This window comes from Trachurus japonicus, chromosome 8 (assembly GCF_045865225.1).
Source record: "Trachurus japonicus isolate A0001 chromosome 8, Traja_1.0".
NCBI lineage: Eukaryota > Metazoa > Chordata > Actinopteri > Carangiformes > Carangidae > Trachurus > Trachurus japonicus.
In genome coordinates this window covers 34,008,375-34,035,706 of record NC_140914.1, presented here as the reverse complement: position 1 = coordinate 34,035,706, position 27,332 = coordinate 34,008,375, and the positions used below count along the sequence as shown (strand labels likewise).

General features: G+C 40.8%; 3 protein-coding genes across 4 annotated transcripts; 2 read left to right on the top strand and 1 right to left on the bottom strand.

Annotated features, from left to right (window-relative positions):
- The first annotated feature begins 6,040 nt into the window (after positions 1–6,040).
- On the top strand, positions 6,041–6,580 carry LOC146983881 (GTPase IMAP family member 4-like). The gene has a single exon (XM_085785327.1). It carries the CDS (start codon positions 6,041–6,043, stop codon positions 6,578–6,580), a length of 540 nt encoding a protein of 179 aa, XP_085641453.1.
- Positions 6,581–9,570: 2,990 nt separating this feature from the next.
- LOC146983880 (tetratricopeptide repeat protein 39A) lies at positions 9,571–22,849 on the top strand. Of its 2 annotated transcripts, none has more exons than XM_085785315.1 (18): positions 9,571–9,895; positions 10,501–10,605; positions 11,132–11,263; positions 11,546–11,598; positions 12,278–12,345; positions 12,488–12,552; positions 12,636–12,735; positions 12,832–12,897; positions 13,010–13,121; positions 13,230–13,297; positions 14,452–14,511; positions 14,770–14,931; positions 15,031–15,122; positions 18,579–18,699; positions 18,785–18,896; positions 19,370–19,484; positions 20,539–20,655; positions 21,881–22,849. In XM_085785315.1, exons 1-18 carry the CDS (start codon positions 9,861–9,863, stop codon positions 21,987–21,989), a joined length of 1,692 nt encoding a protein of 563 aa, XP_085641441.1. In that variant the 5' UTR covers positions 9,571–9,860; the 3' UTR covers positions 21,990–22,849. The 2 variants fall into 2 exon arrangements, with proteins under 2 accessions (XP_085641441.1, XP_085641443.1); XM_085785317.1 differs by having other exon boundaries at positions 9,574–9,895; positions 13,010–13,118.
- A 344-nt stretch (positions 22,850–23,193) lies between these two features.
- On the bottom strand, positions 23,194–25,551 carry gadd45gip1 (growth arrest and DNA-damage-inducible, gamma interacting protein 1). The gene is made up of 2 exons (XM_085785318.1): positions 25,124–25,551; positions 23,194–23,490 (listed from the first exon to the last, which is right to left on the bottom strand). Exons 1-2 carry the CDS (start codon positions 25,513–25,515, stop codon positions 23,199–23,201), a joined length of 684 nt encoding a protein of 227 aa, XP_085641444.1. The 5' UTR covers positions 25,516–25,551; the 3' UTR covers positions 23,194–23,198.
- Between the last annotated feature and the right edge of the window lie 1,781 nt (positions 25,552–27,332).

Sequence of the window (27,332 nt, the reverse complement as noted above, 5' to 3'; positions counted from 1 at the left end):
AAACTATTGATCTTGTCTAAATGACACGCGGCTGGTCGGAACTACTTTTTCTTCTGCCTGGGTCAGTCTCTCTCAGTCTGTGTAAAGTCAATGGGGGAGCGGAAAAGGAGTCAGGTGTGGAGCTATATAAATGAATAAATAAAATTATATCAATAATACTTTTGTTTATTATTTTCTTATTTATTTTATGGTTTTATTATTTTACTTATGTTCTTTTTTTAGTGTTTGAAACACCATTTTCACATATTTTGTATGATTGTGTCCTCTGTTTGGTTTTTAATGTTGAATTAGCTGGGCTATATTGTAAACGAGGCCGCTACCTTCAGAGTTTAAAATAAATAGATAAATATGTTATTCTGATGTCTTGTATCCTTAGGAAGCTATGACTTAAAATACACTACTTTTTTTCTTCTTTTTTAAAAAAAAGATTTACCAGGCACATTAGGTGCCTTTGCACAAAGTATCGGTATCGGATTGGTATCGCCGATACCAGCCTGAATTTTACTCAGTATCGGATCAGAAAGGAAATTTGTGGTATCGAACATCACTACTGGAGACACAGCTGATTTTAACATTTGTGTTTATTAACATGTTGAACACAGATACATCACAGGTTTAAGATGTTTGATTTCAGACTGCTGCAGTCAGTCTGTTACAGCTCTGAAACAGTTAGAGAGGATATTAATGACATAAAGGATCAGTGCTGATTAATGAAAATGTTCATATTAAATAAATTAAAGCAGAAGTAAGCAGAATGTTTGTGTTAATATAAGTCTTAAATAGTTATATCTTCCAACGGCAATCACTTATATAGAGTGTTTGGTCTGAAACACGGGTCTGTCAGTCACTCTGCTCTGCTGTAAGCCAAGGAGAAAACTTTCCATGTATCCTACAGCCTTTATCCAATGAGGAGAGAGAACGGCATGAAGGGGCGGTCCTCTCTGTGTGTGCAGCTAAGGGATGCGCGTGAATGTGGTGACGTAGGGACGAGGGCGGGGACTGCTAACTCCATCGGCTGACAAGAAGTTAGCCAAAACCACCGGATCGCTTACTTCTGCTTTAAATATCACTGAATGGAACAGATACTTGACACAACTCCCACTATAGCTCCCACTGCAACTCCTTTTGGACCTGCAACTGCACCTCCAGCAACAGCTGCTGCCACACCAACAACAAATGCATTCCTTCCCTCTGCTCTTCTTCTTGCTTCTTTACGATCCATAGCTGGATTTCTTCCCAGTTTTTGTTATTTTTCTTGGTTGTTTTATGGTAGGGCTAACAAAATTTTTGGTGGGGCTAACACAATTTTTGGTGGGGCTATAGCCTAACCAAGCCCCACCCCGGCGCCGCCTATGTCTAGCAATCTCGTTCTTCACCTTATCATGATCTTTACTGGTGTCAACCAGTCCTCCTAAGATGGTGTTTCCACAGGCGCTCTTTCCAACTCTTGTTTTCCCGAGAAGTACAATCCTGATTTCTGTGGGAGAATATTAAAACTCATTATTGACCATTGTTGTTAACAGAGTGTAAACTAAAATTACAGCAGTGTGTCACCAGAGAGAAACAGCAACTGTCTTTAGAGTCCAGAAGGTCTAACTGAAGGTCTAAACAGCCATTAAATACTGGGTCCAGAAAACAAACTCACTTCATCACAGTCACATGAACTCATTTTTACCACAGGCCTTGAAGGTTGCTGTGACGCTAATGTGGAACAAGGAACAGGATGCAGTTTGGGTTTGATGGAAGGTCTAAACAAGGTTCACAGTGTCTCCTCTCCTCTCCTCTCCTCTCCTCTCCTCTCCTCTCCTCTCCTCTCTTCTCCTCTCCTCCTCCCTCCCTCACACATCGTGTGTTGTGATCGTGTGTCACCTTTCCTTTGTCCTGAGCTAATAAAGTAACAACAATAGCTCCATAGAGGAGCCCATGTGCTGCTCATTCTAACATCACATCTAACATAGTAGGCTACCAACTCTCAAGTGCTAATCTTCTGCTTAATGAGTAGCTCAACTTTAGAATAGAAAGGTATATTTTTCTAAATGAAGTCACTGTAAATGAAAAAAAAAACATAATCCTACAAATAACTTTGAATAGTAAAAAACCTTACCAGTCATGTTTGTCTTTTCCAGGTGGAGGATGTGTTGAGTCTCTGCTGCTGAAGAGCAAGTGAATACATTCAGTTCACTTTCCTCTCTGTTTTATGATGCTGCCCCCGCCCCCCAACACACGCACCCCACCACTCTCAGAAACATGTCAAGTTTCCATTGATAAAGAATATAGTCAGAGGGCGGAGACGCTGCCCTGTGATTGAAGACACCGTCAGCTTTGATGGAATCAACAGTGTCTCTGTCCACTATTGGCTGTGTCCTCAAACACATCAGACTCAGGATGAAACAAGTTACAGAGTGCCCCACACATGTTTTGTATCGTATTACAGTAACTGTACAGTATTCTATCTTTCTAACAAGACATTTCTATTCCAATGCAGGATAACTGGTTACTGCTCTCTCTAACTTGCAGCAGGTAGAGAAAAGTAAAAAACAAACGAAAAAAAAAAACACAGCTGCCACCTATTGGCCATTCCGTAAAGTGTCAACCGCTGAAAAGAACAGACAAATAAAACAACCTGGGCTACTTGTGCCTGTTACAGTTTTTTTCTGAATTGCTAAAGCACTAATTCCTGTTGTGTGAATCAGTTGCTCAGTTGCCTAAACTCATTCCCCGAATCGAACATCCTTTTGACAAAATCGTAACCATACACCTTTTTGGTCTCCAAAATTAAAGAAAAAAAAAAGATTTCACAATTCTGTGGATTTAGCATTTACTCTGCATTCATCAAACATGATACTGTGAAAAAAAGTAATTTTCATCATCATCCTGAAATTGATTAATGCAGAAGGTCTACAGCCTAATGTGATGTAAAGAGTAAGTGACTACACAACTGACGGAGTCATTGATCTTCACCTGGTCGTTGGGCTGGGTCAGGCCACTTAATCAACATCACATGCTACATTTATCCTATTTACACTTCATATAGTGTAACAGCATCGTTTTGATGGACCATCTCAACTACAATGTTTTCCTGCTGGGGTGTGAAGAGAAGTGTCCTCCCACCCCAGTATGGCAGTCTGGCAATTCTACAAAAAGTGAATGTGCAAAATATTTTTATTTTATATATATATTCCAGAAATGAGGTCTACATTAAAAATATATATACATATACATATACATATACATACATATACATACATATACATATATATACAGTAACTTTCATTGATAAAACAGTACAGTAAAGTACATTCTACCTGTTGTCTGAATTCTCCAGATTACATGGACGCAGAGAATCCACTGATGTTTAGTTGGACTCTTTGTCCTTCCTCCCTCATTGTCATGTACAAAGACATGGTTTATGACAGTATCAGAAATGATCACTCCGTGCCTTTTTGTGGGGGGCAACCACCAGTCTGACATAGGCCTCTAATTGTCTAAATGGCAACACTTAATTTTCTATCAAATGTCCCATCATTCCAACAATTTTTGCCTCCTATGGTCGGAATGACGGTATATTTTTTTTTCTTTTTTAAACGTCCTGCATTTCCAACAATTCCTTTAATAGCGTTTCCCCAAAAGATTTTGCACTGGTTGGGCTTAGGCAATGAAGAAAGGATTTGGTTAAGTTTAGTAAAAAGACCAGGTAGAGGCTAGACAGGCAGACTAGTCCCTCTCTGCGCTCTGCTGCGTAATTACGCACAACCATGTGGGTATTCCTATATCAACATGTCTTAAAGAAGGGAGTCACCTGTTGAGTAACGCACGTTTCCTTATATTGAAAGCCTTGTCGGAATAGCGGTATGTCGGAATGGTGGGATGTCGGAATGACAGCATGTAACCCTTTCTGCATTCTACAGTGGTTTATATTGGATTTCACACCATGAGAAACAAGTGTCATCAATTTTGAGTCATTGTGTTTGACAGATGATAAATGTGTTTTATTTGTTTTTAAGTTTTGCCACTTGTATTTACCATTATGCATCACAAGTGCATCACAGTGACTGTGTTTTATTGCATTAGAATTGTGTTTAGAGTTTTGCAAAAGCAATGACTGAGATCTGAAAATAATGTTTTAAGATAGTTTATGGTTTTGTCAGAAGGATGTTCGATTTGGAGAATGAGTTTAGACAACTAACCCACTAAACTCGCTTCGCAGTAGTACAGCCCTCTGCTTCCCTCATTGTCGTCCCATGATCAAGGACATGGTGATGATCTTCCTCGACACCTTCCTCCTGAGTCTGATGTGTTTTGAGGACACAGCCAATAGTGGACAGAGACACTGTTGATTCCATCAAAGCTGACGGTGTCTTCAATCACAGGGCAGCGTCTCCGCCCTCTGACTATATTCTTTATCAATGGAAACTTGACATGTTTCTGAGAGTGGTGGGGTGCGTGTGTTGGGGGGCGGGGGCAGCATTATAAAACAGAGAGGAAAGTGAACTAAATGTATTCACTTGCTCATCAGCAGCAGAGACTCAACACATCCTCCACCTGGAAAAGACAAACATGACTGGTAAGGTTTTTTACTATTCAAAGTAGGGATGTCACGATTACAGATTTTCTTGGTACGATTATTGTCAGAGAAATAATCACGGTATTACGATTATGATGATTATTATTATTTCTTTTAAACACTATGAATGTGTAAAATCAAATATAGCCAAAATATACTTACATAACTGATTGTTTAAACAAAATATTTGAAATATGTATTAATATAGGACCAATTATTAATCCCCCATGGGAAATTTTTCAAATCTATACTTTAATCTTTTTTTTTTTTTAATTACAAATGACACGCTTACATTTAAATTCCTACCAATTCAGTGTTATGTACTGCCTGACGAGCCAGACTATATCACTAAAATGTATAGTCTGGAAACGACCGGTAGACCTCGGCTCAATCCAGGGGGCGGGATGAAGGCTGTCTTTCAAACTGCCTCTGCACGCAATAGGCTACGACCAATCAGAGCAAAGAGCGGGATGACGTTAGCCTGACAAGCCAATTAAAATTTATGTCGTCATCACGTTAAGCCCGCCCAACGACTCTCTAAACAGATAGAGCGCTGTGATTGGTGAACACAATCGGTGTTCGAAACTCAAAAAGTTCCTATGGCTCGTTTCTAGACCCACCTACGGAGCAAATATTTTTGCTGCCGCTAGGGTGCGTCTAGATTTCTAGGCTAGTACATAGGTACATAGTACGTACATGTAAATTTACCAGTATCTGTGCATTTACCTTTACTTTGCCGACATGGTTCTGACATATTATCTTTTTTGGAAAGTGACGGTATTTAGGAATCTTTAGATTAATTAATTGTGGCTTTTAATACCACGATTAATTGTGAAAACAAGTAATCGTGACATCCCTAATTCAAAGTTATTTGTAGGATTATGATTTGTTTAATTTACAGTGACTTCATTTAGAAAAATATAATTTTCTATTCTAAAGTTGAGCTACTCATCAAGCAGAAGATTAGCACTTGAGAGTTGGTACCATGTTAGATGTGATGTTAGAATGAGCAGCACATGGGCTCCTCTATGGAGCTACTGTATTGTTGTTACTTTATTAGCTCAGGGCAAAAGAGAGGTTACACACAAATCTTTTTTACAGATCGCCGTGAGCATTTGCGGATCTGCCTCAGCAGATGTTGCAGAAATGACGTGTAAAAAGACAACCAATCAGAGCTCCTGCCTGACTTGGAACTGATGACAGACATTTACAGATCTATTATAGATCTGTTCACACCTTCACAGATTTCACTGTCTGTTAACAACAATGGTCAGTAATGAGTTTTAATATTCTCCCACAGATCTCAGGATTGTACTCGTTGGGAAAACTGGCGTTGGAAAGAGCGCAGCAGGAAACACCATCTTAGGAAGACGAGTCTTTGGATCAACATTGTTGTGTCAGAAGGAAACAGGAGCTGTTGATGGTCAAACAGTGACTGTTGTTGATACTCCAGGTCTGTTTGACACAAGTAAAGGAATGAACCAAGCCAAGAGAGGGATCGCTAGTTCCGTCTCATTTGCTGCTCCTGGTCCTCATGTGTTCCTCATCGTGATGCAACCAGGCAGATTCACTGAAGAAGAAAAAGAAACAGTGAAGATCCTTCAGAGGATGTTTGGAGAAGAAGCAAGAAAGTACAGCATGGTCCTGTTCACCCACGGAGACGACCTAGAAGCAGAAGATGCTACCATAGAGACACTGATTTATGGGATTCAACCTCTCAGTGACCTCATCACTCAGTATGATGGAGGATACCACGTGTTCAACAACAGAGACAAGAAGAATCATGACCAAGTCACTGAGCTGCTGATGAAGATCAACAGGCTGGTTCAGAGAAATGGAGGAAGCTGCTACACCATTGAGATGTTCCAAGAAGCTAGGAGAGCCATCAGAGAAGAACGGAAACGTCTGAGAGATCCAGCTATGGATCCCGAAGAATCAAGAAGAGCAGCTCTCAGAAGTGTGGGAGGTCCAGGAAGAGCTGTATCTGAGGCGGGTTGGTGTTGTGGTATTCTTTAAGAAAAATGACATAAAAGGCTGAAAACAACAAGACCAATGAAAAGAAAGTTATGCCACCTTTAAAGATCAAGTCAACAATAACCATATTACATTTTATGTTATTTTGTGTTGGTTTGAATAGTTAGAATATAATTATTTTTCATGTTCTTATGTTGTTTCACTCCACCGTGGCATTATCCATGCTGACTGCCATTATCTACCTACAGACATTGCAACATGCTCTTTAGCACCACTTAATGGATGAGAGTGTACAAGGCAAAGTGGAGAGTCATGAGACGAGTGAACTACAGTATGTATGACCCCTTGTAACACCTGTTGTTTTTCTGAAAGTTGTTATGCTCGTACAAATCCATTGAATAGCCACCAGGCAGGGATTGAAGAAGGGCTCGCGAAATCGTATGAAAGTCTATGGCAGCCTCTTGGATGACAATGGCAGAAGAGCTTGATAAAGAAGGATACAGGGCTGAAATCAAGGCTGCAGAGCAGTCAGCAGAGATAAGGTCACGGGATGGGAAAGTACTGGGAAAGTACAGGCTCACCAGCATATAAGCCACACACGGATGATATGAAATCAATCGCTCGGGCGCTCTGTCGCTCTCTTGGCAGTGCACGAAGTTCTGAACTTTATTTTTCTTATCTTTTGCCTATGTATGCGACTCGGGTTGTTTTTCTTTTGCTTTGTTCTGAAGTAAATTAAAGACAACTCTACTTGAAGATCCATCTTTTCCAGCGTCGTGTTTTGAGTTTTTGAGTTTATTTTACTTAAATGGAGAAGAGAATTTAAAGGCCCAAATAGGACGATATATACGTTCTATATATGTTATACATTGGCAAGCTTGTGTCATTCTGTGATATTTAATATTGATGATTGATTAGCTGCAGCCCATAAAGAGGGAATCATTAGTTCCATCTCTGTGTGATCTTAATGTGCAGTTCATTACTGTAGTTTCCTTTTAACTTTGACTTCTAACAATTACAACATAAAATCATTGAGATCAGACCATTGTTTATCCACATTCTGGTTCACAACAGTTCAGATTAAAAATGACACAAATATTTGTGATGATGATTTTTGTGCCACTCTGATGTGTTGACAGCACTGAGGTCTGCAGCCAGACTGTCTTGAATGATTTTGACTTAAGTGCAGTTGTTTAGCCACAGGGTGGTGCAGTTTCTACATGAATAGTAGACCTCAGTGCTACCACGGCGGATGGTGGCCAACACAGCCCAGGAATGTCTTGAAGTAGGCTACAAGTATAACTTCAGTTAGACTCAAATGTAACTTAAAGTACACTCAAACTTAATATTACAGTGTTGATATTAAAATGTATACTTATAAAATATGTTATCATTGCATGTTACAATGACAATTTTGAACATAGCCTACATTTCAAAATATATCAAAAATGTGTAAAAACAAATTTCAAATAAGTACACTTAAATTTCACTGTATTTTAGTGTAATATATTTCTTTCTGGAGTAAAGTAGTAACTGCTTCAGCCCGGCCCAAAATCTCTAGGCAAGTAAACGTAATCAGAAAATGTAGAGGGGTTGGGTGGGGGTGACCCAGTTAACAATACAAACATCATACTAAATTGGCCAGGGTGCCACTTAACGCCAGCAGGCTCTCGATACAAGAGTGGTACAAGGTCTTCTTAAGCTTGGCGTCTAGATTCTTCTTCCTGAGGACCCTGGACAGACAATGTAGTGGCCTTCCTCATTGTTGGGCCCATGTCTGGATCACTGGAAATGACAGTAAAATACACCCTAACATACAGTAGGCTAAAGAGTCAACATGTCAAAGTCTGTAATATGATCTTACATTTTTCTACTTGCAAAAACGTTGAGTGTGGCAAAGTGGAGAAACACTTTAATGTTCAGGATGTGAAAAACAATTGTAGGCTACTCATGTCTCTGCTACTTCATTAACTATTAGAAGAATCCAAACGCATTATAAAGTGTTACCATAACGAATAATTGAATAAATAAATCTCATAATGGTGTATCATCAGGACATGGATCTGCCTCACCTTAACTCTTGATTTCATCAAGTCAGCAGCTGCACCAACAGCCGCATCTTTGCCTACACTATAAATATGACAATAGTGCCCTCATGTGTTAGCTTTACAAAAACACATCTGACTGAGAGATGCGAATCTACATTTTTGAAAAGTGTTGAGTAAAGAAAGAAGTAGCGTAGGCGTTATACACTGAAATATCGAATTAATAACGAATCAATTAATAATTTGTCTCCCCTCCCAGTAAAGTAATGACCTACTTGGCATTTTATCTCCTACTGGCCTCGAGCAAAACTGATTTTCGTCCTACATATTCACATCCATATGTCAGGTTGTGTAATGCTCATGCTATATTGTTGTGTGTGTGTGTACATGTCAACTGTCATTTATGTATTTTATGTATATCAAGGCAGCTTTTTACCATGCCCTGAGTCCACAACAAATTCCCCCTGTGGGACATTAAAGTTTATTCTATTCTATTCTATTCTATTCTATTCTATTGTTGTTGCATTCAGGAGACATCGTAAATTATCTTCCACTTAGGGAAAACCCATTAATTCATGTCTCAACTAGGCTACATTAGTGACACTACCCTACCCGATCGTAATTGACATTAACATGACTGGTAAATTAACTGATGTGATGTTGATCAAGGGCTTAGGGGTGAATATTGTTTTCTGAGTTAACCATGACAACGCACATTTCCAACTTTTTTTTTTTTCTCAACTTGGTCGCAGCGTACGTTGCCTTGTGATAGTTTACTGAACAGTTTTCCTGGAAGTTTGACGGTTGACCATTATTTGGAGGATTTACTGCGACCCCTGCAGAAAACAGAGGAGAAGTGACGTTATTATAGTTTCGGGGGGGGGGGGGGGGCGTTGCGCTGTAGGCTACATGTCCCCGGCTATCAGCCCCTTTCATTCAGATCCTGTTAGTTGACAGTGTAACGAGTGCGTGGCAGTGGTGTCACAGAGGAGGAGTCAGGTGCGCCTCTATTGCGCACACTCACACACACTGTTGGATCTACACATATGAACACAAGCGACCTACTCTGCTCCTCCTGAGCGCTTCACTCGATTTTAACCAACCAGAAAGTTTTTTTGTTTTTTTTTAATTACTTGATGCCAGCTTCGATGTCGCCGGTCTAAGTTTGAGTGCTTGGTTTTCCAGTGCGAGTCCTGAATGCGTCTTGAGTTTCTGCGATTTACCTGTGAGAGCTCCTAACCTAACAGGTGTTGGGGCACGCCGCCCGGAAAGCGAACATGTCCAATGGGAAAGACGCAAATGCTGCAGTGGAGTGAGTAGCTTTACACACTGACAAACTGAAAACCCAGAGTCGCTAAAAGTCTGAGTGACTCTCACCACGAGTCATGATGTTAAAATATCTTGGTGGTCGAGTAGTAACCGGTTTGTATTTGCTCAGGCGAAACCTGCACTGGAAATACAAATACTTCTTATATAGCTTCGTCTGCAATAAGAAATGTCCATAAACCGCCTTCTGCTCTGCGTTTTTCTTTTTCTTTTTGGTTAGAGCGGGGTTTGTCAGCTGGCAGGTGGATTAAAGTCACTGCTGTGTGGTGGTGGTGGGGCGGAGTCCTGTGTATGCTACTTCTGGATGCTTTCAATGACTGATGCAGAGTGTGTGGATTTCCCGGTCCACACTTTGGAACTAAACTACTGATGCTTTTGTCAACATTGAACACTTTTCACATCTGATTTGCTCAAATTGCATCAAAATACATTATCTGAAAACTGGAGTGCATATTATTCATTGAGTGTAACACATGTTCATCAGTGCTGCTGACTTAGGCTTCCTAACCTCACCTTTTCAGAGCACACAGGCCAGTTACACTTTAGTGCATTTGCATGTGTTTGTTGATCCATGCTTGTTTTGTGTGGCAGCTCTTCGCAGATGACCCTGAAGGAGTGTCTGGATGAATGTGTGGAGGCCTTGGATCTCTTCCTTAACAACCACTTCAGCGAGAGCCTGGAGAGGCTGCGGCCAAGGTAACAGAATAATCCCGAGTCATGTTTGTCTCTACAGAGGTTTGAACCAGCTGTTGCTCCCTGAGCTTTCCAGTAGGTTTGTACTGTAACTTCTGTAGTTGTACATGTTCGCAGAGGAAGGCCATGCTTTTAGAATGATATCAGCGGCATTTGGCCTGTGCTGGTAACCTCTGTGGTGCGAATTGTGAAGTAGTTTAGTGGTGCTTCCTGTCAGCCAAGACATGAGGGTGGCCCTGGCAGGCTTCACTTCTCCAGGATATGAAGTGTTTGCTGAGGCTGACGCCCAAGGTTTGAGTGACTGAACAGCCAGGAGAATGGCAGCCCTGCAAAATAAACACAATGCACAAGACCGACTGGGATGGTGGAGCAGATAGGATGAATAAAGAGAGAAAGATATTTACTCTTATCTTCTCTCAACAGGAAAATGTGCAGGCCACACGGTAGCTGTCCTCCTAACATTAACTCTTGTTTGCTCACCGTGTGATGTGTATGATGTTGATCCTTCGCCTCCATGTTTCCTATGTAGAATCAACGAGAGTATGTACCATGCTCTTATCTACGCCACAGTGCTAGAAATGCAGGCCATGATGACGTTCCAGCATGATGACATCAGCAACGCAGGAAATACCATGAAGAGTGCCCAGGAGGTCTGTCAGAGGTCAGGACGTCTCTTGAGTGAAGACTGTGGATTGTTTCCACCAGCATTATTTTTCTCATTATACAAAGACTATAATTTAAAAAAAAAACACTCATCTTCAAAAACACCCCGGCTGCAAGAGGCAAATTTACATAGGTGCATTTACATGGTTCATCTCTGCTAATTTGACTGTGTCTTTATGAGAGAAGCCACAATAAAGTTGCTGTAAAGATAACCGAATTGGACACAGGCAATTCATGGATGCTTGTTGTGTTGATAGTAAAATGTTGTTTGCTGTTTCAGGTTTCGACAGAAATCTCCAGGTCTGACCAACAAGTCTGAATCTCTGACTGAAGGTAAAAGGCTTGAAGGTTGAGGGTATATTTTCTCTATACCCTGTGTTGTGATTGATTGCGTCCTTTTTAAATCTACAGATTGTTAAAAGATCAATCGTAACTGATTGCACTGGGAAAGTCAAGTAGTTTTTTCAGATATTTGATGACTGATTGATTAGAATCAATTTATCCTCAGGGGTGTACTGTATGCCAGTACGTACAGTATGTCTTTGCCAAATGTCAATGTCAAACATTTAAACAGTTATTCACTCAGGACCACAACTGTAATAATGAAGTGTTCTTTGTGAGACGCCATGAGATCAATCATGAATATGATATGACCATCCTCTGAGCCATGTGGCTGGTGAGGCTAAAAGCTACTTTAGCACTGTTGGTGTATGGTGGGAAAGAGTTGAGCAAATCAGGGATTTATCATTAGATAATGGATGGAATGGATTTTGCAAATGCAGTAGGAAGATTAAATCTTTTTCAGGAAAAAATGAAAAGATTGACTATATTCTTCTGAACCCACTCATCAAATATGTTGAAGTCATTTAGAGAGAGTGGAGGGTCAAGTCTGGAGGCTCCTGTTCTGTGGATCAAACCTACAGCACTGTCTGGATTTTGTGCTTTATTGGTTGTTGACAAATGATCATTTCATGCTATTTATCAGTGTGTGTGTATCAATGTGTTTTTGCAGTGCAGCTTCATGCTGAGGTGTGTTATGCAGAGTGCCAACTCCAAAGAGCTGCTCTCACCTTCCTACAGGTGCAGTAAAGTACCCCACCTTTTGAAACACAGAAACAATGATCAGTGAATAAAAAAATATAGGTCTCATATTTGTTGTATTTTAACCACATTTAATCAACATCTGATCTTGGATGATTTAGTTTTATTCTACTTTTTGCAGGATGAGAGCATGGTGAGTTTTATCAAAGGAGGCATCAAAGTACGAAACAGCTACCTGATTTACAAGTAAGTTAACAGATAGACAACATTAGGTTATCACACTGAGCTGTGGTGTTAATTATTTGACATGATTGTCTTTTATCTTCCAGAGACCTGCATTCCTTCATAAAATCTCGCAACTGTATTAAAGGACCCAGCCACATGCACTTAGAGGGAGGAATATCTTTTGGAATAGGAGCATTTAATCTGGTATGTCACTAATAATCTTAATCAATGCTACAGGTGAACTGCACTGTGTTTTGTGTGTCTGCACCACAGACTTCATCAGGTCTTCTTTATTCACAGACACTCTCTTTATTTCCTCCTCGGATACTCAGAGTCTTGGAGTTTGCAGGCTTTTCAGGAGACAAGGTGTAATGTTTATTAACGTCCCTCATTGTGAATTCACTTTTTAAACAACTCACTCACATTCATGTTAATTCATGTACATAAATCACTCATAACATGTGTGGCCCTGTTGTAGGAATATGGTCTGTCTCTGCTGAGTGATGGTGCCACAGGGATGAACCTGCGCTCCATGCTGTGTGCCCTGCTGCTGCTCTGCTACTACACCTTTCTGACCTTCATACTAGGTAGTGGTAGCTGTACTGTGCCCATAGGTCGCATCGTATCGTGTCGTATACTGTAGCAATGCAACGCTTCGTATCACATCAAATCTCATTTCTTTGTTTCTATCCTCACAGGGACAGGTGAGGGGGAGGTGGCTGAAGCAGAGAGGCTGCTGAAGCCTTTCCGTCTTCGTTATCCGCGGGTGAGTGCAAACAATTAAGTCACTTTGCATATCTGAATTAAAGGTGTTGATCAGGGTTGTGTGCTATTCTCGTGGAATGGTGCCCCAATGACGTACTGGAGTACACAAATAAACAAGTCATGGTGAGAGCTGTTGTCTGTGGAATCACCTGCAGACTTGGCAACAGTAAATTTCACAGTGTTGAGGGAAGTGAGTTAAAAATGGAGGGAATTATCATAACTTATTAGTTGTTGTTTGTTATCATTGTTACGCTTATAATTTAATTTTAATCTAATTTGTGTAGTTTATGATTTACATTAATTTACACTGGACTCACCAAAGGATTAAGGAGATCAAAGGTGGAAAAACGCTGCCAAAAAAGTCAAACGGGGGAACTCTGTGCATGAACTTTGACCTACCATGCTTGCCCTAGCTGCTATTTTCACATGCAACAAGGGGCTTTAAAATGGTTGGGATCAGCTGTTTTCTGGCCTAATGTAACTCATTTTAAGACATTCCCACATGTTACCACATCTCAGAAATGTAATTGTAAAATTGGCAAAAATTTGGTCCAAAACTACAAAAACAAGATCCAGGTTGTAATAAAACCTGATTTTTTTTTTTTTTTAATTATTATTGCTGATGAATTCAGACTGTGGTTTGTAATGTGTATTACATGCTGTTCTTTTTGTTGGTTTGTAATGTTTTGAAGTTCCTCATTCAAAGTTATGTTCTCTTTTGTTCGCATTTTTTCTTTTATTTCTATCGTGTATTTGCACACATGCAGTTGTTCCCTCACACCCTGATTGCTTTCATCCGATTCCTGCTCCACCTTCCACTTCCACAGTCTGTCCTGCTCCCTGAATCCTGACGGCATCTTTCCTTCCTTTATGTGTACTCACACACCTTCATGTTATCACTCTGCTTGACTCACATTCCTTTAAATTTACAGTCCCTGTTTCTACTCCACCTTTTCCCTACATGCCAGCCCATCCCAGAGAGCAAACTTAAAGCTCTGACACAGTGTGTACCAAACCACAAGACTAGTGTCTTGGTTACACACACCAATAGTAATAATTTGAGAGTAAGTTGACAGTCTCTTGTAATAATAAAACACTGGAGGCTGAAATGACATTTCATGTGTTTGCCCCCCCCCCCCCCCCTCCTCTGTCCAGGGAGCGATCTTTCTCTTTTTTGCAGGCAGGACTGAGGAGATCAAAGGAAACATTGATGAGGTGTGTTTCAGAAAATGTGTCTGATACAAGGATAGAAATGATGATGACTGGTGTTTTATTACCTGCAGATTAAATGTTCTTAATACAACATTTAATATATTAACATAATAGTAATGTGTGGCACCTTGTAATTGTAGCAATACACATTATCACTATGTTTTAGCCAGTGAGCTCTAAAGGACACACAACATACCTTGAATGCATCGTCACTGTTACACATTATTCTGCTGTATGACATCATTTCTCTGATGCTATCAGGCGGTGGCGCTCTTTGAAGATGGCTGCAAGGCTCAGCAGGCATGGAAGCAGTTCCACCACATGTGCTACTGGGAGCTGATGTGGTGCTTCACCTACAAACGAGCGTGGAAGATGGCCTACTTCTACGCAGACCTGCTGAGCCAGGAGAGCCGCTGGTCCAAGGTACATACCTGTGAACCGTCAAGTTTTTGTCTCGATTAATCTTGTCAAACATCTTGAAGAACAAAAGGAATGAATGCTGCTTGTATGTCTGTCTCTCAGGCCATGTATGTCTACATGAAAGCTGCTTACCTCAGCATGCTGCCTAATGACGAGTCCAAGCCATTTGGGGAGGACGAGGTTCAACTCTTCAGGTGATTATGTTGTCATTTTTGACTATTGTTCTTAGCCTCAGAGTGAGTGCATATAAACTAAGGGGTTAAAGTGGCATTGTTCCCACAAAGTTCAAAGACAGTTAATGACTTTGAACTTTGTGGGAACCTGGAGGGTTATAAAGTGGATCCATCTGCCAGGGGTACATCAGGACGCATTCAATGGCCAAAGCTGCAATGTCTTCTGGGAGGGCTTATGGTTGAACACTCGAGGAAGTTACTGAAGAGGAAGTTAACGATAATGCCACACACATTTTTAAAGATCTTATATAATTACCAAGTGCAGAGACATTTCCCCTCAGGTAGAGGAAGTAATAGTTATGACACATCAGTCAGATGTGACTAGATGGACTAGATATGTTAGACATCTAGTTGAAGTAATAAGAAAACTGATCTTTTAGTGTTCGGTATGCATTGACCTTTGTGTGTGTGTGTGTGTGTGTGTGTGTGTGTGTGTGTGTGTGTGTGTGTGTGTGTGTGTGTGTGTGTGTGTGTGTGTGTGTGTGTGTGTGTGTCATAATTAGGGCCGGGACTCGATTAAAAAAATTAATCGAATTAATTAGAGGCTTTGTAATTAATTAATCGCAATTAATCGCATATAAATATTTGACCTGAGAACAGTGAGAAGCATTTTTTTTTCACATGGATTTTAGTATACCATTGAATGACTGAATACATAAGCTTAAGCATTCAAGGTGGTACTTAACCAAGACCAACAGACTAGGGATGCAAATTATCGATTAATTCATTAATCGATATTTGATACATACAGATTAAATGGTCTTTCCTTCATAATGAGATGAGATGCACCTGTGACAGTGACAGGTCATAGATATAGCGCTGCAGCTGAGCAATTAGCGCTATATAGCGCATTTAGCGTGCGCCCGTGTCTGTGTATCTATGTGTAGGCAGAGATCAGAGATGGTGTTTTAAATAACCATGCTAGCGTTTCACCAGCTCTCATCTCTGCCAGTCAGCCTCTCAAACTGCCGCCTCTCTCGCGTACGGGCGCACCGCACGTAGACACACGTGAGAAAAAAAATTAAAATGCGTAAATTTTTTTAACGCGTTAATTTTTGTGTAATTAATTAATCGTAATTAACGCGTTAAAGTCCCAGCCCTAGTCATAATCTTCATCATTTTGATCATTCAAAATGTGTCTGAGAGCGAGAGAGACAAGAGAGAGAGAGCCAGTGGTAGCAGGTGGAATTATGGAATTAATAGAAAATAAAGGGAAAAGACAACATTGCTTCAGATTTAAAAAAAAAAAAAAAAAAAGCAGATTTAGTACTGACTGAGTTTCCTATCATTGTAATGGCAAGAATTGTTGGAATGTATGAAACTTAAACTGAACTCAGAACTGGTCTAGTGGGGAGCTGTGGCTGGAGAGCCAAAACAAAACTCATCTTTGAAATCTTTAGGCCTGGACCAGCCATTCAAGGGCTGTTCCCTCTGCTTCATGGGCCTGTTTCAGGCCACACTGTCTTCTTCCACCACTTCTACCCTGTTCTCATCACTATCTTAATTCCTACTGTCAGATATTAAGTATGAAAGGAGGCTCCCACATGCTTGAGCTTTACACATGTCCAGAGATTTGATATTAGCCTACCCTTTACAGCAGGTAGCCCACACACACACACACACCTACCTGTTGCTGTGCTGTCTCTCTCTGTTCCTCGGCTCTGACTGTTCTTTTAGGCTCTTAATAGCATGAACGGCCCAACCCGTCCGGACGTGCTGGTTGGAGCCGGATTCGTGCTGAGAATATGACTCAGTGAGGCCAGGCTGGGCCTCCTTCTTCTTCTTCTTCTTCTTCTTCTTTTTTTTCACATGCCTGTAATGTGCCTCTGCTACATAGCTAGCATTAGCATTAACAGCACCAGTCTTGCGGAAACATTGTGAGTTCAGCATCAAACCTTACATCTTTATTAACCATCTGCGTTCCGAGGCAGAAAAAAACACTGCAACAACTCTTGTCACTACCACATCTTTTCTGCTACATGAGTTAGCATGCTAACCAATGTCAGCTCGCCTTGTCTTTTTCCGATAGCGAGTCACTAGAGCCTCCTATAGAGGGTAGCCTATGCACGTGACGTCACAGTACTCGGAAGTCGCTGTGGAACGTCCACTGAGTGGCAAAAAGACGAGTGGCAGAGCCACCAAAGTTTAAAAACGAGCAAGTAACAAAGCGATTTCCTCCGAGCCCACACAAGTCTGACATGTCTAGCTTTGCCAGCATGTAAAGCAGCATGACCTAACAGAGCTGCTAAAAAGCTTGAGGATGCGTCTCACTTTGACCGAGTTACATTCAAGAACCTCAATGACAGGTGACAATCAGTGTTTACAGTTTCAGGTGTCATAGTTATGATGGTTAGACAGATAAATTAGTCCTCTAACACATCCTACAGTTTGATTGGTCAGAGTTTTTCAGGAGCAACTTGTGTTTAAGCGTCGGGAGTCACTATCAGGACGACAGTAACAGCTGTAATCTGTCTGTCACTCTGCAGGTACCGCGGTCACACTGTGTTACAGGAAGTGGAGCAGACGGTTTTGGGGAGCTGGTTGTCGATTCCTTTTGACATCAATTTGTTTTGATATAAGATATTTTATCCAGTTTATGAGTCCACCGCTATCCGCCAGCACGTTGAGGGAAGTTTGTTTTGCCACTCAGTCCGAACGAACGGGGCGTTGGTTGCCGAGGGCAACGCGACGTAAACGCATACCCTCTATAGCAGTGGTTCTCAACTGGTGGGTCGGGACCCAAAAGTGGGTCGCGGACCCGTTCTGGATGGGTCGCGGACAGCTGGTCAAAAAAGTAAATAATATTTAATGCACATCTGATGTTGGACATGTCTTTTATTTTGAAAAATAACTTATTTTGAAAGGCAAATGAGACACGTCGTGAACACATGCAGTTGTAATGGTCCTCCTCAGTTTCTTATTATTTGCTCCATTTGCTCTGAATGCAAAGATATCAGTTTCTTATTAATGTGGCCCGAATGCCTTGTTTTGTTTTGTGGGTCTTTATTTTGTGCAATTTGATATTTATTCACTTTTGTGACTGTGCTCTGAATGCAGAGATGCATTAGAGGTCAAATATATCGTTTTGTTGGTCTCCATTTTGTGCAGTTTGATATTTTTGTATTCACTTCCCTACATGCAGTTGCATGGTCCTCCTCAGTTTCATTCATGTGCTCTGAAATGTACTGTACTTTGCTCAATAAAGAGCAAAATGAGTTTTTAAAGGCTTTAAAAAAAAATCTTGGTTTGAATTCTATAAGAGTGGGTCGCTCCCATGGGAAAATGTGGAGCCCAGAGTGAGACTAGTTGAGAACCCCTGCTCTATAGCACTCAGCAGATTATATTCTTGCCAAGTGTGATCACCACCACCTGCTGGGAGGTCCACATTCATAACCATATATTGTCCTGTGTCTTTAGACAAGTACATACCTTCAAGCAGAAGATAGCAGGAAAGTCTCCTCCGACTGAGAAGTTTGCTATTCGTAAAGCCAGACGCTACAAGGCTCACTCTCCAGTCAAACTCCCAGTACCAGTGCTGGTAAAGCTTCACACACACAAACACACTACAGTGTATGTTTGACTCACAGAGTGGTTCTATAATATTGTTTCCTGCTACCTTTTAGGAGATGATGTACATGTGGAATGGTTTCAGTATGATCAGCAAACGACCAGAGCTGACTGAAGGCATGATGCAGACTTTAGTGGAAGCAGAGCGCACCCTGCTGGAGTCTCCAGGTAAAAGAGCATACCCTTAAAGGGATAGTAGCATTTTTTTAAAGTGGGGTTGTATGATCTACAAATAGCCCCTAAGTACTTTAATTGCAGTAGAAGACTCTCTGCACTCCTCCCGTTAGTAACACCAGCCCATAGCCCTGCCCAGCGAACAATGGAACTGTGTTTTTTTTTTTCACGTATAACCTCTTTTAGGCCGCGAAAATAGGCTGTTTCTTTGGGTCCATTCACAACAATGCATGTTGTAAATCTCTGGGCAGGGCTATGGGCTGGCGTTGCTAACGGGAGGAGCGCAGAGTGTCTTCTACTGCAATTAAAGTACTTAGGGGCTATTTGTAGATCATACAACCCCACTTTTAAAAAATGCTACTATCCCTTTAACCACAAACACCCACTCCCATCCCCCGCCTTTGCTTAAATCTTAAACGTAACTATTGTTTTAAGACGAGACTGACGGTGTGTGCTCTCTTATACAGAAAACGAGTATTCAGTAGATGACCGCTGTGTGATCCACCTGCTGAAGGGTCTGTGTTTCAAGAACCAGGGTCTGCTCCAGGCTGCTGAGGAGTGCTTTAACAAAGTGTGCTCCAGGTGAGCTGCAGTAGATTAATTTCCTGCTTAACCATTCTTGAGAAATCCATTAATCCTGCCAACAAAAAAACCCTCAGTGTTTGCACTGCATGTGAAAAGATGCACCGTTGCGCTAACATTGATTTGACTGTGTGTCTTGTTGAATTAGGACCAGACAATTACTGAATGTACAAAGTTTCAAACTAAAATTTCTATACGTCATTTACACAGTTAAAATAAGAACAAACAGATTCAGTTTAAGGTATTTCTGTTGCCGGTGTAAAACTATGGCATTCACAAAGCAAGGAACAGAAAAGTTGTTTAAGAAAATGTTTAAAAAAGAAAAAATAAGCGTCTACAAAAAAGGAGAAAGAGAAAAAGAAGGGAAAAAAGAATAGATAGATAGATAGACAAGCGGTGTCCACTGCTATTTTGCTTGTTATTAATATGTTTCATCATCTTTAATTTTTTGAAATAGTGTATGATATTGGTGTTGATACTAAGCCAATGCAATTAGAAAGGGGCAGGTGCTATAAGTTTTTCTTCATCCTGCTCCTTTTCATTTATGGTGACTATGTGTAGCCTACATTATGTAGATATGTGCAACCATGTGAAGTATGTAAACCATGAATGGAATAAATCAAAAATGAATGAATGAATACAAATAATCTGGAAAAGCCTTTATTCTGAAGTTTTACTTGGCTGGTTTCTTGGCTTTTCCTCCTATCTGTCCTTCAAAAAAATGTCTACGGGCATCTCTTAACTGGATGTACAGGTATTTATAGGTCTCAACTTACCTTCCAAGTCACACAGGGAATATTTGTATAGTAGTCAGGAATGGCATCATTATGACGGAAGAGGCTTTCAAACAGGCTTGTGCGAGAAACATTTTGTTTCCTCATTCATTTCAAAAGTCATTGACCTGCATGGAAAAACAAAACCCAGCTGTTCAGCGGCATTACTGTGGATGTCACATACAGTGCGGTGCGAGGTTCTGACATTTCAATATGGCAAAAATGAGATGGTATGCGACAGTGACAGTTATGTAATTCCCCCTCTGTCTGTGTGTGTTCAGTGAGAAGAAGATCAGGTTTGACCACTACCTGGTGCCAAACTCTGTGGTGGAGCTGGCTCTGCTCTACATAGACCAAGGCAGAAGGGATGAGGCTATTAAACTACTGCACAAGGCCAGGTAAGTTACAGCTGCACCATCGGAGAAACGGTGAAATCCTCCAACATAATTTAAGTCACATTATAAAGTACAATGTTATTTTAACTCCTGTAACTTAAAGGGATAGTATCATTTTTTTAAAAGTGGGGTTGTATGATCTCCAAATAGCCCCTTAGTACTTTAATTGCAGTAGAAGACTCTCTGCACTCCTTCCGTTAGCAACGCCAGCCCATAGTCCTGCCCAGAGATTTACAACATACAGTGTTGTAAACAGACCCAAAGAAACGGCCTATTTTCACGGCCTAAAAGAGGTTTTACCTGAAAAAAAATACACAGTTCCATTGTTCGCTATAATATAATTTTTTCCAGCCCTTCAAAGTGCAGGAAAAACACAGTTTTTATTTGGAGCTAACCAACTGCTGATCGGCGGGCGCTAACCCTGGGCGGAGGGATACGTGAGTTGGTTAGGTCCAAATAAAAACTGTGTATAGCGAACAATGGAACTGTGAGTTTTTTTTTCAGGTAAAACCTCTTTTAGGCCACGAAAATAGGCTGTTTTTTTGGGTCCATTCACAACAATGTATGTTGTAAATCTCTGGGCAGGGCTATGGGCTGGCGTTGCTAACGGGAGGAGTGCAGAGAATCTTCTACTGCAATTAAAGTACTTAGGGGCTATTTGGAGATCATACAACCCCACTTTAAAAAAAATGCTACTGTCCCTTTAATACAGTAATGCTGTGTTTTCAGAACATACATATGTTACACATCCAGCATTTGGCTGAAAATCATCTGTAGCCTATAGATTATTATGAGGGTAGACATTTTTAATTTAAGAAGATTTTAGTGATGTTGGAAGAAATTAAAGCCCTTACTGCCTTGCACACTAGGATTGTATTTAACACACACAAATGGACATTTTTGTATCCTACTATCAAGTTGAGAATGGGCCCCAACACTTATATTACACAGTAACTACAAATTACAAAGTGACAATTATAAGTAACAGCGCTCAGTTGGACAAGAAATGTGCTGCATTCAGGAACACTAGAGGTCACTGTTTGCCTGTTAATGCAGATGGACATAGACTGTCCCGCATTCACTAATATAATAAGGGTAATAATATTGCCTCTATATTAAAGATGTCACTTTTTGCTTCAACTATTTTCATCTGTCTGTCAGACAAGGGCATTACATGTGCACAATAAATGTTCTGTTGTCTAACCCTGTGTGATGATTTGACTTGTAGACAAAACTACAAAGACTACTCCATGGAGTCTCGTACACAGTTCAGGGTGCATGCCGCTCTGGCCAAACTCAAGGCTGACCCCGGTGATGAGGAGGACACTCACCTGTAAGACCACATGTCGTCATGACAGCGGAGGCTCCTCATGGTGGACCTCTCCACTTCCTTCACACTGTTGACTGTTTTAAAATGTTTTAATTTATATTCCATTCATCAACAAGTCAATACTGGTATTTTTGTGCCATACTGTGCGATTACATGTCACGGGACTAAGGTATAACTTGAATATTTACAAGAGCCGCCCTGTCCACCCAGAGGCTCCAAGCAAAATGAACACGGCGAGTTGAACTTTTGAGTTGGGGGACCTTTAAAGCTTCACCGTCTTCCATAGGTTAACACAGACTTGAGTGTATATAGAGTGGACGTTTTATTTTATGGATGATTTTTTTAATATTTAGATTGAAAATTTAGGAACACTAATCAAGTCAAGTTGATTGACAAGTCAAGTTGATTGACAATCACTATAAATATTAGATGTAATAAATTGTATGACTGTATTATAATATAGATATTGTAAGAGCTCTACATAGTGATTACTTCAGCATTATGTTGTTTCCCAAACAGCTGTACAACAATTTTATACAGAATTGTTTTAACTAATTTAGATATAAGTTTACAGGCTTGAATAATTGTATAATCCGACATACTGCAGCCAGTATCCTGTGCTCTCTGACAGATGTTTTGTCACCACACTTGTGTCGGTCTGTTTATGTTAAATGGGAAAAGACAGAAGCATATTAAACGTGTATTAAACATGTGGAACAGCTGCTGTTCTAAACTCACCATTGAAATCTTGGTGTGTTTAAAGGATGGAAATTCAGTGTTTAGATGTATCTGAATCGATGTGTGTTCTTTCCAAAAACTTCCAAATGTCTAAAAAATATTTTTGCACAAATAAATCTTACACATGAACATCTGCAAGTTGTCTCATATCAAATCACATATTAGCATTATTCTCTGGTTTGTCATCTTGTAATATTTGTCTTCCTCCTTTGAAAATATTCTAGACAAAATGCACAGAGATTCATTTATTTCAGTGACAGCTTAATATATGGAAATTTTCCAAATATGCACACACAAAAAAACTCTAGATAAAAGTTTTATACAGAAGAAGCAGAATGGAAGGAGTTTGCTTAGATCTGCGTGACAACAAACAGATTCTGCCCGGATACAACTGTCCCATTGAACTGTGCTGTGAGCACTGTCCAGCTCATTCAGCGCTGTTAGACCAAAGCCAGTCATTTCAAGACAATGTCCAAGACTATGAGGAGTCAGCAGGCGGTGTGACAGGAGCTGCCACCTGTTCTTCCTTCAGTCTGCGTTTGACTAGTTTCCTCTTCTTCTTCTCTTCCTTTTCTATCTCTTCAACCATTTCCAAGAACTTGGGGCTACGGGGGTCTATGGCGTAGCCAAAACGCTCTCTGGCCTGAGATAGCAACTTTTCTTTTCGAGCCTTCTCCTCCTTTTGCTTCAGTTTGGCTTCACGCTTCTCTCTGCGCCAGTCAGCGACCATCTTGGGCATTTTGGCCATGTTTGCTGCTATGAGTCTCTCCCTGTGGTGGAAATAGAAAAGATGAGTAAAACAGATGTTGATGCGGTGCTGGGTGCATAGTTGTGTGACGGGCAGTCCACCGCTCTGGTTTTGGGTGAAATGTTTAAACAACTATTGGATGGATCGCTCTGAAATCTGGTTCAGACATTTATGTTCCCCTCAGGACGAACTGTAATAACCAGCTCTGTTTCAGCTTTTCATCTGGTGCCACCGTCAGGTCAATCCCACTGGATCATATGGTCAGTGCTTTGTTTATTAACAAATACATGCAAAACTAATGACCACCCCCATCAGCCTTAACTGTACTGTGTGTTTAGTGCTCATTAGCATGCTAACTTGCAAAACGAAGGTGGACAAGTAAACAATGTGGCAGATAAACATCAGTGTGTTGGTATTATGACCTGGAACATTTTAACTGCATGGTACGGATGTGTACGAACTGACAAATGTATCATTGTGGTGGTGTTGCTAAAACTGAGGCCTGAAATTTAGGCTACAATTAAGAAAAAAATCAATTAAAAAAAGGGGATTTATTAGGATACACAGTCCGACTAATAAAAATGAAATCTGACTTCAATCCTTTTCCAGTTTTTTTTAGGGGCTGCAGGAAATCATGTCATTGTTGATTGATCAACCAAAATCCATGTAAACACACTGAGTTACTAGATTCTTATCATGAGGTGGAAAAAGCCTGGGTAGATGATGCAAATCATGAGTTTCAACATTTTCTATTCTACAGATTAGTTCAAAATTATAGTTTGAATTGAATTGCCACAAATGGGATGGCTTATTTACCAAGGTCAATGGTTGAACGACAGGCAAAGAAAATCATATTGTGCTTATTTTCACAGATGTAGCAGTTGTGATATGATCTAGTCTATGATCTCTGTTGGGGTTATTTTGGCATTTCATTTTCACTGAAAAATAAACAAAAAAAACAACTGAATATTATGTTGTGTGATTTTTGTTGGGTCTGGTCCAAAACAAGCAGATTGCAATAAGCCACGTTTCCATTTCAGTAATATGTCAATTGCTGTTCAGTCCTAATGAAGGATACTGAGCATAGACTGTAAAGTGATGAAGTATGACAACACTATGCAAACGAATAGAAAACCCAACTGTACTAGGACTAAAACCATGTGGTAAAAAGAAGAACAAGCAATATATTATATAAAATATAAGACAGAATGTTTTATAAATATGGGCCAAACAACAAGATATGAACAAGGTTTTAAGTTGTAATGAAAAAGTGACAGCACCATGTAACTGATGACAATTATCATGGCTCCTTAGTAGCAGCAATAACCTGATAGTTGTCATAGTTTACAGTTGTATTAACCTGTGCACAATATCTTGTTGTGAACTATCTTGCAGTCAGCTGAGTGTTTCACTCAAAAGGTGAGACGATCTTTAGAAATAACTAGTGTTGCCAAACGACCTTGTGGGAATTGATTATTTTTTTCAGTCTATGTAGTGTCTTATGTCAGTGGACGTTTTAATACGCTCTAAAGAACTGCTACAAAAACTGTTTTGATGAGATATAAAATGAAAGACTGAACTGGGATCAGAAGTTAGGGTTGCACAGTTTATCTTTGCTGTCCGATAATTGACGCACTAGCGTTAGCATGACTTACTTTGCCAGTCTTTTTTCGGTTTCCTCCTTCTCCCTGATGCTTATGTTTTTCAGCATCACCTCTAACGGAGGATGCCACTCGTTCTCCTCCGTGATGATCTTGTCTAGCTGCTCGTGGCTGGGCCAAAGCGACGCAGGGTCGATGCCCGATGCGGAGCCGTAGCGGCCGAACAGCTTCCTGTCGTACCGGGCCGTCCGCTGCCACTCCGGCGTCTTCTCGTCGTCCCGGTCCGGGATGTACGGCTCCCGGAGGTTTCGCCTCAGCGGTCTGGGGTTGTAGGACGCTGTCTGCAGCACCGAGCCACACGGACACTTTGTGGGTTTACAGGATGAAATTCCCTGTAAAGTCCTACAAAACACCGCTGTCCTCCTGGACAGCATGGACGCCGCCATCTTTCCTCTCCCACAGGAAGGACCCCGAATGAAAAGATAGGTGACCTCCGCAGCGCCTGTTCACAAACACCGAGGAGTCCAAGTTTTCTGCCACTGTTGGAGTTGGAAATTGTTCTTTGAACAGGTAAAACCATATTGCACACTATTAAATGCAAGGTATGTTTGTTTTTTTGTTTTTTACACAGCACGTTCTGTTTCTAAATGCGTCAATCAAATTGTCTGACGAAGTATAAAAGGCATAAAACAGGACATTTAAAAAAAAAAAAAAAGGAAATGGAGGGAAATGTGCATAAACAGCGTATTTGTTTATCAATATATTGTTGGCATGTGAGTATTTTCGACTTTTGTCAGTTCTGTAGGCCTACTACTGAAAATGTTGTGTTTTTTTTGTCTGTTTAAAGGGACAACGAGGAGTTTCTATTCGGTTATAAAAAAGTCTCACGTTAATGTGGATGAATCTATGCTACCCACACTTGTTAATGGGCCCATTTTCGATAAATATATCGTTCTGTCTCTATCGTTATTTTGTTATTATTAGTGGTGGCGGAAAGGTTTCGTGGCCAGTCATGACGCAGCTGAATCACCGTTTATGGTCGGAACTACGACGGTATCTGAACCTCTTTGAACCTCTGACTTTAATTCTTGATGAATGAAAACATGAGTCTGTCTTGCACCGGTCAAAGAATTTTACGGTGCACGCGGAGGCTCATAAATGTAGTGTGAAAACGCTTTGCTTTTCCAAAACTCCTCGTTGTCCCTTTAATCTGTTTAAAGTTCAAACATTGCATTTGTGCAGTTGTACCAGGATTTTCACTGATTACAAACTAACTTGTAATCATTGATGAATTGTGGTTATGAGATGAGATAAATGCAGAGAAATAAATATGGTAGGTTGTCGACTGCTTGAGTAGAGAACATTTAGCCTTTCTAGACTGGTTTAAAGTGGTCATAGGGCGCTTAAACTGTAATCTGTACAAAAAATAAACACTTTTTCCTTCAAGAGTGCTCTGTTGTATCCGTGGCAGATAGTTTGTTATACTGAGCTGCTGTAGTGGTCAAAGGTCAGAGGGTTATTCTGTTGAATTAATCACTTTTGGGAGGTGCTGTCAGCGACTTTGGTTTCCAGGAGTTAGCTGCCATGGTTGGGGACATGTTATTCACTCACCATCCCCGGTGACTTGGAAGGAGTTGTGAGCAGGTGGGACATAGCCAAGGCACCAGAGCAAGACGGGGAGCTGAGACTCTTTTAACACCTTCTTTGAACATTTAGGGACCAGCGGGCATGGGAATAAACCTTTGAAAGAAAGGATCTTTGTTTTAACCTCCTGAGCTCCACCTCCTCCTTCCTCCTTTAGCAGCCTCCACCCTCCCTCAACTTTTATATTTAATTTCTAGAGTTAGAACAAATGGGGTTGCTCTGGAGTGCAGCACTTACAGAGACAGATGTCATCGCTTTTGTGTCGTGGGAGCGTGCAGAGCTCTCCATCGTCATTAAAGATTTAGGGTTCCCATGGCAGGGGTAGCACTAGGCTGGAGGTGGGGGTGGGCATGACAGAGGCTTAATTTGGCTTAGGAGCGATCTGGTGCCAAGCCCGGGGCTTTAGGGATCACATCAACGTCAGTCACAGGCAAACAGGCTTGTTAGCAGTTAGACGATAAGGGGATGGTGGCAAGATGACAGGTCTATTTCTGAGTGAGTTTGTGAGTAGGAGGGATGGCTGCTGTATGTTGAGGGAAGTTATATAGAACACACTCACCTGAATTGGGACTCTGCTCCTCCTTGCAACGGCATTGCAGTTAACAGTTGCATATAACAA

Bases quoted from the DNA above. Each gene is read 5' to 3' on its own strand.
- gadd45gip1 (XM_085785318.1), bottom strand. From the start codon at position 25,515: ATGGCGGCGTCCATGCTGTCCAGGAGGACAGCGGTGTTTTGTAGGACT. The intron at 23,491-25,123 runs GTAAGTCATGCT...TTTCCACCACAG, and splicing joins ACCGAAAAAAGACTGGCAAA to GGAGAGACTCATAGCAGCAA.
- LOC146983881 (XM_085785327.1), top strand. From the start codon at position 6,041: ATGAACCAAGCCAAGAGAGGGATCGCTAGTTCCGTCTCATTTGCTGCT.
- LOC146983880 (XM_085785315.1), top strand. From the start codon at position 9,861: ATGTCCAATGGGAAAGACGCAAATGCTGCAGTGGA. The intron at 9,896-10,500 runs GTGAGTAGCTTT...TTTGTGTGGCAG, and splicing joins GACGCAAATGCTGCAGTGGA to CTCTTCGCAGATGACCCTGA. The intron at 13,122-13,229 runs GTGGTAGCTGTA...CTATCCTCACAG, and splicing joins TCTGACCTTCATACTAGGTA to GGACAGGTGAGGGGGAGGTG.